Source organism: Urocitellus parryii, chromosome 5, assembly GCF_045843805.1.
Source record: "Urocitellus parryii isolate mUroPar1 chromosome 5, mUroPar1.hap1, whole genome shotgun sequence".
In the NCBI taxonomy this organism is placed as follows: domain Eukaryota; kingdom Metazoa; phylum Chordata; class Mammalia; order Rodentia; family Sciuridae; genus Urocitellus; species Urocitellus parryii.
The window spans coordinates 198,936,449-198,948,459 of NC_135535.1; the positions used below are offsets into that span (position 1 = coordinate 198,936,449).

Genomic DNA, 12,011 nt, shown 5'->3' on the forward strand with positions numbered 1-12,011 from the left:
CTGGGAGGATCCATACCGGGGCGACCCTGTCGCAGAAGGAGAACTTCGGGTGGGCCTGACAGAACAAGGCCATGGCCTAACAATAACCAAAATTCGGTGAAAGCTATCGTGTGCCAAGCCTACCTATTCCTCTCCACAACCGTCAAAATATTGATATTTCCTTTTTACAGATGGACAACCAGAACTCAAGAAGGTGGTCCAACAGGTAGTGACCCCAGATAGCCCCCAAGCACCTGAAGTGTATAGGCTGTGCACCCACTCCAGATAATGCTCAGACCTAGAAGGAAGCAGGTAAGGGAGAGAGACCGGGGTTTGCTCCTTTGCAGCACAGGGGCCTTACAGAAACTCAGAGCAAATGGTTATGAACCCCCACCTCCACCCCCACCCCCAGGAATCACTGTCCTTTGATGCCTCCAGAGAGCCAGGGATACAGGCTTCGCTCACCCTAACAACTCCTGAGAGTTGAGAGCCTTTGAGAGAGTATGGAGGAGCTTGGCAGAGTGTGAGACCAGCATTAGTGCATTCATACATCTTTATTGTTCACAGTCTGTGAAGCCCAACAACAAGCCCTGGTGGTGGGTAGGTAATAACAGCAACATCCAGTTCAGGTGATTTTATTAAAATTCATTTGTGCCGGACACTGAACACTTTGCTTATCAAACAAGTCCAAGGGACAAGGTACTATTTTTTATTCCCATTTGAGAGAAAAGAAAACAGAGGCACAAAGAGGTTAGGTAACTTGCCCAAGATCACACAGTTAAGCTGTGAATGCAAGCCTCTTTGGGCTTATTATTATACCTTAATAGTAAGGTATAATTACATATGGTAAAATTACACTGTACTGTACAATTCTGTGAGTTTTGAAAAATAGTGGTGTTAAGTACCATCGCAATCATAAAGTAAAACAATTCTACCCCCCCCAAAAAAAAATTCCAGCTTCATTACTACCCTTTACTACCTTCCAGACAGTACTGGCTGTATTTTTACTTATGACAAAATGTCTGGAGAGGTTGTGGTGTTGCCCAAGGTCGTTCAGTAAGTGACAGATCCGGGTCAGATCCTTAGCATGTGTCTGCTAGGCCAGCTGCCTGGAGAGCATAGATTCCGGAGTCTAGAGTTAGGCGACGGCTTGGGGCACACACGCAGAAGGGAGGAAGCCCGGCTGCACGCATAGGTTTTGTGTGTTGTTTTGTTTATAAACCGGATGCCCACTTCTTTAACAGCGGAGAAACAAAGCCCGGGGGCGCATTTTACCACGCCTAAAGCCACGAGTAAAGTGAAAGGCAGCCTTATGGACTAAGAGCTCAGGGTCCGAGCCCAGACCTGAGCTCCCAGCGCCCTGGCGCACCTCGGCCGGCCCGTGCGATTAATGAGTTACTCTGCTAGTTAATTCCCCCGCACGTCGGGGCCGAGCTGCGAACCTTCCCGGGAGCCTCAGGTCCGGCGCATGAATTAGCATAGATTACCCAGCTTCCAGGGCTTCCGCACCGCCCCTGACTCACCGGAAACGCACTACTTCTTCCAGGGGGCCCGGAGCTCGGCTTAGGGTTAGCGGCGCTTGGGGAGGAGGCATGACTTGCTTCTTGCTAAAAGGCGGTCACTAGACATCGCTGCTCCCTCACTCTTGCCCACCTGCCCACCAGCCAGAACCCTTGGGGTTACCCTATCCCTAAAGGGCAGTTTGCAAGAGGCGGGTGGGCTTCGGAGGATGTCACAGGACAGAAGACAGAACAGTTTGGCCCCTGCTCCAGCCAAATGTCCCCCATTGGGCATGAGGCTAAGGGGCCCAGCCTTCAGTCTGTCACTCACTTAAGACATTCTCCCAGGGTCCTGGCCCAAAAGGTGAAAGGTTAAGAAAGTACCAAATAAACTTGAAGCACTTAGGGCTGAAATTTTTAAATGATGGAAACACCTTCCATAGCATACACTATTGGGGTCTCACCCAATCTCTCAGACAGGACTGCATTCCCTTTGCCCTCAAGGTCAATGACTTTTATACTTCCAACCAAGATCACTAGTGCTAGCTGTGCAACAAATGACCATTCCATGCCCCATGGCCTGGGCAATACTTTAGTGACCCTGCTTTGGAGCTTCAGAGTCTCAGGCCTAGTGTGGAGGCCTGGTCTAGATTTCCTACAAGGATCACACAGAGAAGGTGCCCCCCTCCTTCTCTCCCTCTCTTGCTTGCTTGCCACAGGATCCAGGATCCACAGTTTACCCAAATTGGATGTCTCCAGCTTCAGATACCCCAGGACTGATCTCTGGCTCCACTGGAGCTGCTGGCTAGGCACAGCTCAAAGACCTCTACCCTTCACGGTGGCTTTAGGCTCCCTGCCAGTGAGGGCTTGGTGGGGCTATTTCCATAGCTTGGTGGAGGGAAGGACTTCTGAGGTGGTTTTGGTTTTGGTTTTTGGTTCAAGTCTGAGGAGTGTGTAGCATTTGAATATACCCCTATCCCAAGATCCAATGCCCAGAATCTTTAAACTTGGAAAAGGTGTGTGTGTTTGGGGGGGGTGGTGTTGACAAAGCAAGGCAGTATGGAAAAGACAAAGGGTACAAACTGGGCCAGGACTGGGGACTGGAGCTGGTGATGCAGATTTTTGAAGCCTGAGATAGGAGGAAATTTTTCCCATCATGAAGGCAAAGATGAGGCCTACACCTGTCGTGTGTGTGTGTGTGTGTGTGTGTGTGTGTGTGTGGACATGCATGCACATGATCTCTGTGGACTCCCTACTATTCTGTTTAAAGCCCCCAACAACACCAGAAAAACACCTCTCTCCCAACGCCTCTTTTTCCTTGAAGATTTCTCTCTTGGAGGAGTTTCTGGACAATTCCCTCAGCAAGCACAACACTATAGGTGAAATAAAGTTCAGAAATTGACACAGCCAAGGGAAGTCAGATGCAGTCGGGAGAGGTAAAGAGGAAGGAAGGGAAGGAAGTAGCTGAGGAATCTGAGGGCATGTCCTAAGACCCAGATCCTTGGCTGAATCTGGTGGCATTGCAGCCTCCTTCTTGAGGACTTCACTTCTCCCCCATCCTGAAGGATTTCTAGGTTTCACGGAAACCAACCTAGTCTTCAAACAGGCATTTCTTTCTCCTTAAGATAAATGACATGAGCCTGGGAGTAATAGATTTAAAGGATGCCAGGATTTTTTTTTATCATTAATTGTAAACGTGCAAAATACCTGCTGGTACTTCACTTTAGAAGAATGTAATTGGCAAAAGGGTGGGGGGAGGAAAAAAGAGGCGGCTGATGAATAGATAATAGATCTTTAACCACCAATAAACAGAGAGCAGCGCCAGCAGCCTGGGGGATGTGATCATAATTATGCCGCTACGCGAGCCAATAGGGACAAGAGAACTGGGCCCTAAAATCATCCCAAAACCGAAGGCAAGCTCGAAAATGCGGACACGGTCTGGGACCGGAGACACCATCCACAGTCCTTAGTTGCTAGTTCTGGTTTTGCACAGCAACCCAGCTCAGAGACAACAGATGGCAGAATAATAATAGAAATAATAATAATAGCAGCAATAATAACAATGTCAGCACTAATAAAAATAATTCCGGCAACAGAATGGTAGTAATAGCACCGCACCAACTGCTCCCTAACCTTGGTACCCCGGTCCCGGATATCTCAGAAGGAGTCTTTTTTTTTTTGGGGGGGGGGAAGGAGGTGCGCGCTTTTCCAGGCTGAAAAAACTAGAGGCTGTGGTTTGACAGCGGCGGGGAGGTGGAATCGCACAGCCCGGGAATGGTTAGAGGCTCCAGTCTCAACTTGCAAACGAACCAACCGGGTCAAGGATCTCGAACGCTCGGACCCGGGAACCTCGAAGCTTACGGGTGGTTAGAAGGGTGGGAGGACACCCTCCATCCCCCACCCCAGCCTAAGAAACCGCCGGGATTTTGCTGGGGGTGGGGATTGCTATAACCGAAAGGCGCCTTCAGTCCTCGCCCGGAACCAGTCCCCGCCCGCTTACCCGCGCCGTGCTCCCGGGGCGATCCCAGCTCCCCAGACGCAGAGCCGCGGGGTGCAGCTGCGGTGGAGCGCTGAGCGAGAGCAATCTGCCTGTCGGTCGTTCCTACAAGCTCCAGTGCAGCAGGCTCGGGATCCAGGGGGCTGCAGTGGAGGCGGCGCGGGCCCGGGACTCTGCAGGGACCCGGGTGCCCCGGAGGGAGTGGTGGTGGTGGAGGAGGAGGAGGTGGCTGAGGGGGAGGAGGTTGGGAAAGAGGAGGAGGAAGAAGAGGAGGAGGAGAAGAAGGAGGAAGAGGAGGAGAGGAGGAAACCGGAGGAAGAGGAGGAGGCGAAAGAGGAGGAGAGAAGCCTCAGCGGGCGCCGGGGGAGCGAGTGAGCTTGGAGAGCGGGGCGAAGGCACGAAGAGGTCGGGGGACCGGGCGGGCGGCTGGAGGCACGGCCGGGGCAGCGGCGCCGACTCCGTTCCACTCTCGGCCCAGATCCAGGCCTCCGGGTTCCCAGGCGCTCGCCTCCCTCTGACGCACTTTAAAGAGTCTCCCCCCTTCCACCTCAGGGCGAGTAATAGCGACCAATCATCAAGCCATTTACCAGGCTTCGGAGGAAGCTGTTTATGTGATCCCCGCACTAATTAGGCTCATGAACTAACAAATCGTTTGCACAACTTGTGAAGAAGCGAACACTTCCATGGATTGTCCTTGGACTTAGGGCGCCCTGCCCGCCTTTTGGAGAGGAGAGAAAACTTTTTTTTTTGCCTCCCCCAAGAAACTTTCCCCCCCCTCTCCTCCCTGCTTCTAACTCCGATCCCCCCCCTCCACGCCATCTCGCCAAAAAAAAAAAAAAAAAAAAAAAAATCACCCCAATCCACGCCTGCAAATTCTTCTGGAAGGATTTTCCCCCTCTCTCCAGGTTGGGCGCGTTTGGTGCAAGATTCTCGGGATCTTCGGCTTTGCTTCTCCTTCCCCTCCCCCTCCTTTCCTTTTTCCTTTCCTTTCTTTCTTCCTTTCCTACCCCCACCCCCACCCCAAACAAACGAGTCCCCAATTCTCGTCGGTCCTCGCCGCGAGCACCGGGCGGCGGAGGCAGCGTGCCACGGTCGCCGGGAGCAGGGAGCCTGGGGCGCCCGCTCCTCGGCGCAGCATGTTCCAGCCGGCGCCCAAGCGCTGTTTCACCATCGAGTCGCTGGTGGCCAAGGACAGTCCCCTGCCCGCCTCGCGATCCGAGGACCCCATCCGTCCTGCAGCGCTCAGCTACGCCAACTCCAGCCCCATAAATCCGTTCCTCAACGGCTTCCATTCGGCCGCCGCCGCCGCAGCCGCGGGCAGGGGCGTCTACTCCAACCCGGACTTAGTGTTCGCCGAAGCGGTCTCGCACCCGCCCAACCCCGCGGTGCCAGTGCACCCGGTGCCGCCACCGCACGCCCTGGCCGCCCACCCCTTGCCCTCCTCGCACTCGCCACACCCCCTCTTCGCCTCGCAGCAGCGGGACCCGTCCACCTTCTACCCCTGGCTCATCCACCGTTACCGATATCTGGGCCATCGATTCCAAGGTACGTGCCACGTCGCGGGACTGCGGCGCGCCGCTCCCGCCGCATCCCTCACTGCGCCCGGCCTGCTCCCGGTGGGCACTTAGCAAGGCCTGGGCGGAGGTTCCACCGGCTCTCCGGCCCACGCGCCCGGTTTGAAAACTGGGCAGCGAAGGGCGGCGGCGAGGGTGTTGATCTCCGTGCTCCCAAACTATGGCTGGTTTGGGGTTCTGGCCCGCCGGCCGCTTGACCTTTTGAGAAGGGGCGCGGACAGAGTTGTCCCCGTGTGCGCTTGAGTCTGGACACGCCAGAGCAGCCTGCTCGGCGTGCCCGTCGCCAGGGAGCCCAGAAACCGCTATGTCTTTAGACTCGCGGTCCCCTTGGTCCGAGGGCCACGGACAGGGCCGCCAGGTTCACCTACGACTGCGTTCTATTCTGTTCGCCACCATTCCACGCCCCTTCATCCCAGACCCGCGACTTCAGTCTTCGCCCTTCTACCCAGACCAGGGGACTCTTGTGACCCCGGAGCAAAGTGTGTTTCCCCCTGCTTTTTGGAGGCCCAGCGAGGGGCGGAAACCCGAGCGGGTAGCAACCTCCGGGGCTCGGCTCTCTCGCAGCGACCTGCTTAATTGGGGCGCGGAGCGGCCCCGGCGGGAAAGCAGGTTCGGTCTGGTTTTTGTTTTTCTTTCTTTCAAAAGAAATGAACCAGGTCGAAAGACGGCCTGGGAGGGAAAGATCTGTTTGGGTGTCTTCGTTTCTCGCTATTTAAAAATTTTGTTTTTCTCTAGTTGGGGGTTGGGAGGAAAGTTAAAACTTCGGAAAAAGCGGCGAATAATTAGTTTGCCGATTCGAGTCGGATCCAGTTCATAATAGACCGACCTCAGGAGGCAGCCGATCAATACTCAGAGCCTTGTCTGTCCATTAACCCTTTACATTCCCTCCAGAGTCTGGAATTGGGTAGATGTCACACCCCTCCCCATAGTTTAAAAAAAAACAAAAACAAAAAAGCCATCCAAACCAAATCAAAGAACTTTTTGCCCTTACTCCTGATCAGAATTTGCCTCCATTCCCGCCTGGACTGTCGGTCTGTTTTCTTTGTTTTTTTTTTTTGTTGTTGTTGTTGTTGTTGTTGTTTTTTGGTGAATTGATTTCCTACTCAAATGAGTGAACCCAAAACATTGGATTTCCTCTCAAAGTTCAGGGCTTCCCTTCTCCATTCTCTGCCAGCTGCCCTCTTGGTCGCCCCAACAGATCTGGAGCAACCAGGATCTTCCCGGGCCGCAGACCGTCCTGGCTGGTGCCGGCAAATCGTAACCCCTGGGTTTCCATCCCATCGCTCAAGTCTCTCCCAGTTCTTTGGAGCCGGGGACCACCGGAGCCAGGTCATCCGGAGGCAGCAGCGGTAGAAACCGGGCACACCAGCCGTGAGACTCTTGTCGCAGTCGGGATACAAGGACTCTTCTGGCCTCTGTACTTTCTCCGAGGCATAGCAAGACAAAAATAAAAAAATTGAATAAGTCCGCGAGAAAATTCAGGATAGCGGTCCGCTGCCTCTCCACACTGAGGTCAAAGTTTTCTGAGAGGCTAGAAAGAAGAGAGATTTCTGTGGGTGGTGGGCACCAATCTCTCGGCCGGTCTCTGCTGCCCCCTCCTCTGCCTCGGGCGCCGGGAATTGGAGTGTGAGGCCCGCGGCTCCCGGGCGGCTGCGGAAGCCCGCCACGGTCCGGAGCTGGGGGCTGGCCCCACTCGGGCAGCTTCTGGTTGTGTGCGGCACAGGTGGATCCCCGGCTGTCCGGGGCTTGGCAGCTAAGCCGGCCTCCCTCTCGCGCCCCTGGGGAGGGCCACCAGCATCCGCAGGTCTAGAGCCGCAGACTAGGTGGAGGCCTTGAGCGCTCTGCCCCGCCAGCCCGGCTCGGGAGAAGCGCGCGACTCTGACCAGAGCCGCCACCTAATGGCACTTCTGCTGTGCCCCCTGCAGGGAACGACACAAGCCCCGAGAGTTTCCTTTTGCACAACGCGTTGGCCCGAAAGCCGAAAAGGATCCGAACCGCCTTCTCCCCGTCCCAGCTTCTAAGGCTGGAACACGCCTTCGAGAAGAATCACTACGTGGTGGGCGCGGAAAGGAAGCAGCTGGCTCACAGCCTCAGCCTTACGGAAACTCAGGTGAGAGCAGCCAGGAGCCAGGACATCCCGTCTAGGCAGAGGCCCCCTCATCCCAATATAAGGACCCTGGTAGCTGGCACCCAGCACACCCACAAGTGCTGAGCTCCGACAGGGCCTTTGCAAAGGGCCCTGTGGTTCCTTTCAAGCCAGGGCTCTGGATTTATAACTTCCCTATTGCCCAGCTTCCCTGGGCTCCAGCAAGGAGGCTCTAAGAGTCTAAGCGCTGAGTTGCTCCTTCTGCCTAGCTGTACAGGCCTTGTAGCCTCTGGCTAGATACCTCTATAGTTTTGATGAGACTTGTGGTAAGAGTCATGGGGTCCAGGATGAGGCAAAGTGAAGCCGCCTGTCTGGGTGATTGAGGCTCAAAGTTGGAGAGGGTAGAGAGCCGGTTAAGGGAGAGTTCTGAGCGACTCAAGGCCCAAGGCTCTCATCATAAGCCCAGTTACTCTTCTCAAGGAAGGAGAGTCTTGGAAGCTGGAGGCCAAGAGTGCTGGGTGCAATCGAAATCAGAGAAATAGAAGTTGAAGATTGCAAAGAGGGCCTGGGGGATAGGCCCTTCTGCTCAGCAGGGTCCCGAGGCCGGCCTGGCTTGGGCTTGTCCCAAGGCGGGGAGGGGGCTTGGGGCTACTGTAGGCGCTACTGTACGGGAGCCCCAGGGCGGGGTCAAAGTTCCCAACCAACAGTAACATTTTCGAGCAGATTAAGTTGTAACACTTTTTCTGGGAAGCGCAAAAAGGTCGAGGCTTTTGTTTTTAAAGCGGATCCCCCCGGACAAAACTGCAGAGGGCCTCGCGGGTTTGTGCGGGGCGGGCACAAGGCGCGGCCCGGCTGATTTCTCCTGGACAGGCGAGGCGGCGGTGGTCTTTGTCCGCCTCGCTGCCCACGCTGCCTGGAGTCTTTGTGTGCGTGTCAAGCCCCGAGCGCACCGACGCGCGCCTTGGGCGAGCGCCGGGGGAGAAATGAACCGTCCTCCCCCTCAATTAGCAAACTCAAAGCAAATTAAACTCAGCCTTGTTCCCGCTCAGCTTTTCCATGGGGCACTTTGGGGGACTGCGGCATTCGGGGAGAGCAAACGGACCCGTGGTGTCTTAAGGGAGAGAGTGGGCGCGGGACCTCGAGGGCACTGCTCTGATATGACTCCCAGGCATGTGGAAGGTGCGGCAGTCACTATTTCTAACCAGGACCCACTGCGGGAAGCTTGGACAAGGGCTACTGTTTAGTCTGGTTGCGGGTGGGGACCCACCACCCAGTTTTCCCAGGGGGCCATCGAATCTCAGCTGACTCCAACCTCATTGGTCTCCGGACCTCTAGCAGTTGCTCTGGAGAGGCCAGGCTGCCTGCTCTGTCTGCCTTGGTGGGAAGTGATGTGGCCCAATCTGAGGTTGACCCCTGGCCTGTTCTGGGCTGGATAGAAGGGAGGAATATGGGGACTCTCTCTTTCCCCTTCCTCTTTGTCAGTTTCTCTTACCTCCCTCTATTCCACAGTCTTTCTCGAGCTTTCGCTTTTGAACCCCATTTCCTGGCTGGAAAGGCAAGGCTGGGTTAGTCCTCAGTCCCTTCTCCCCACTGTTCCTTGGCTTGCTCCATCTCAGCCCACTTTTGCTCACCTGCAGGGTCACTCAGCAAGGAGGCAGTGGCTGAGGCACATCCTGATCTTCTACCCAGGGCCCAGCGCCTTACAGATGAGGCTCTATATTTAGGCTATGAAAGACCCGCAGAAAATGGAAAGCATATTGGGCCCTCGGGGAAGTTGCTGCCTGGACTGAGGTCTTCTTGCACTCACTTGTTGGAGGGAGTTAGGGACATAACTCTTTTAAATTTCTCCTACTTATTATTTTATAGGGGTTCTTGTTCTTTGCAGTTTGCTCTCAGAGGGAAGTGGGTACCTGGGCAGGGCCAGGCGAGAAGGGGTTCAGTGCGCTGTGGGCAGTGGGGCCCTGGGGAAGGGCTCTCTAGGGGGGATTCAGAAGGGCAGGGAGCCAGGCTTCCCACTCATCACTGGGGATCCTGCTTCCCGAGGGGAGGCCCTGGGCGGCCAGCCTTTAGGTATGCATTTGAAAGACTGGACTCTCAGTCTTGCACCAGGAGCCCTCTGGGGAAGGGATCAGGCACTTGGTACCAGGATGCTGCTAAGGACCTAATGCACAGCACCTGCTTCTGCCCCTACAGGTAAAAGTATGGTTTCAGAACCGGAGGACGAAGTTCAAAAGGCAGAAGCTGGAGGAAGAAGGCTCAGATTCGCAACAAAAGAAAAAAGGGACACACCATATTAACCGGTGGAGAATTGCCACCAAGCAAGCAAGTCCGGAGGAAATAGACGTGACCTCAGACGATTAAAAACCCAAACCCAAACCCACAGAAATGGACAACATGGAGTAAAACAGAGACAGGGAGAGGAGGGGAAGAAGGAAAAAAAAAACCCTACAAAACAAAAACAAACCGCGCACACATTCACCGAGAAAGGGAGAGGGGATCAGAGAGCTACGGCAGGCTTCGCAGACTTTGGACAGCGAGGGCGCTGGGTCCCAATCCGAGACCACGCCAGGATGGCAGAGGATCCAGGCTCCTACATCAACTTGCAACCTTCGTCTAAAGAGGCAGCTGAGTGAGTGAGAGAGACAGAGAGAGGAAGAGAGAGGGAGGGAGAGGGAGAGAGAGAGGGAGAGAGGGGGAGAGGGAGAGAAAGAAGGAGATCTCCAGATCCAAATGTGGTAGAGCTGAAGGCGCACTCTGACAAGGAGAGCTGTCAGTCAATCGCCAAACAGGGAGACAAGATGATTGGCAGGTATTCCGTTTATCACAGTCCACTTAAAAAATGATGATAATAATAATTTTTTAACAACCAACCCAACCAGGCACAGGACTTTTAATTTTGCACTTCGCAGTTTTCCCCCAGTCTTTAAAAATAATTAGTTACAACAAGCGAAATTCCATATCTAGCCCCATCCCACACCTGTTTCAAAAACTTGAATTGCATGTAGCAGTTGTTGGGCGAATGGTGTCTAAAGACAAAATGAATTGTAATTTTATTTTCCTTTTAAAGACAGGTTCTGTGTGTTTTTTATTTTTATTTTTTCCGAGAAATGTGCAGTCTGTAAACACTTTTTGATACCTTCTGATGTCAAAGTGATTGTGAAAGCTAAATGAAGTAGGCTCAGCGATAGTGGTCCTCTTACAGAGAAACGGGGAGCAGGATGGGGATGGGGGTGGTAAGGGAGGGTGCCCACCAGAAGAATCAGGATTTGTGCTAGGGGAAAATAAAACATAAATTAATTCTATTTCTTGGACATTCCCTTTCCTTACATTCTGAGGCTCAAAACCACCAAGTTAACTTTTCCTTGTAGTGGTTGGAGAAATTGGCTGAGTTCAACCATTCATTGTAAGGGCCGTTCAAAACTTTAAATCTATGTATTGCAAAAATGGAAGGACTGTAGTTAGCGGGGATGATGTTAGTGTGGCCAAGGACATGTGGCAAGTTTTCAAGCACTGAGTTTCTCTTCCAAGACCATAGACTTACTAAAGAGAGCGACAAATGCTTCCTTAATGTCTTCTATACCAGAATGTAAATATTTTTGTGTTTTGTGTTAATTTGTTAGAATTCTAACACACTATATACTTCCAAGAAGTATGTCAATGTCAATATTTTGTCAATAAAGATTTATCAATATGCCCTCAGAGTAGTCGTCTTGGGAAACTGAATTGGATCTTTACAAAAAAGTACCTCTATGATTTGAGTGTGGTCCTTTCCCAAATGGGCTCAAGAAATCCTGGCTCCCCACCTGCAAATGGGCCGTGTTGTTGGCTTCCGGCGACATTTTAAAGAGAGATGAAAGTAGAGAAGGGAGTTGATTAGGATAACTAAAGTCTTTTAGAAAGAGAGAAAAAGTTTTTTTTTTTTTCAAGCAGACTTTTGCCTGGTTGCATGCCCTACTGGAGGGGGTTCTGTTTGAACTTCAGATCCAAAATTGGCACTTATCTTTACCTCTGTTTTTTTTTTTTAATTTAAACATAGAATTATGACTTGAAGAACATTCTCTCAGTATTGGGAAAAACACTTAGCAGAATCAGAATCCTGGGACTTCTAAACTTGGTTTCTGACTTCAAAACCCCTTAAGTACAAGTATCCCCCACCCCCTCTCCCTTCTTTCCTTCCTTCCTTCCATTCTTTCCTCTCTCCCTGGCCCCAATCTGCCAAAGGTGATGGGATGAACCCAAAGGCCTCAGGAACCTTATAAGGCAAGCATTCTGAGAAACCTCCAACTCTTAATTTTAACATTCAAGAAAAAGTTGTAACCATTCTTGGAGGAAACTTAGCTTTTCCCTTCCTCCTTCCCCCTTCTGGGGGTATGAGG

The 12,011-nt window shown here is 52.8% G+C and overlaps 1 protein-coding gene across 2 annotated transcripts; it reads left to right on the forward strand.

The window, feature by feature from the left end:
- Positions 1 to 5,111: 5,111 nt before the first annotated feature.
- Emx2 (empty spiracles homeobox 2) lies at positions 5,112 to 10,271 on the forward strand. 2 transcript variants are annotated; one of them, XM_026384302.2, is made up of 3 exons: positions 5,112 to 5,520; positions 7,475 to 7,659; positions 9,829 to 10,271. In XM_026384302.2, the coding sequence occupies exons 1-3, from the start codon at positions 5,112 to 5,114 to the stop codon at positions 9,994 to 9,996; spliced, it is 762 nt and encodes a 253-aa protein (XP_026240087.1). In that variant the 3' UTR covers positions 9,997 to 10,271. The 2 variants fall into 2 exon arrangements, with proteins under 2 accessions (XP_026240087.1, XP_026240088.1); XM_026384303.1 differs by lacking the exon at positions 7,475 to 7,659 and having other exon boundaries at positions 9,829 to 10,010.
- The last annotated feature ends 1,740 nt before the right edge of the window (positions 10,272 to 12,011 follow it).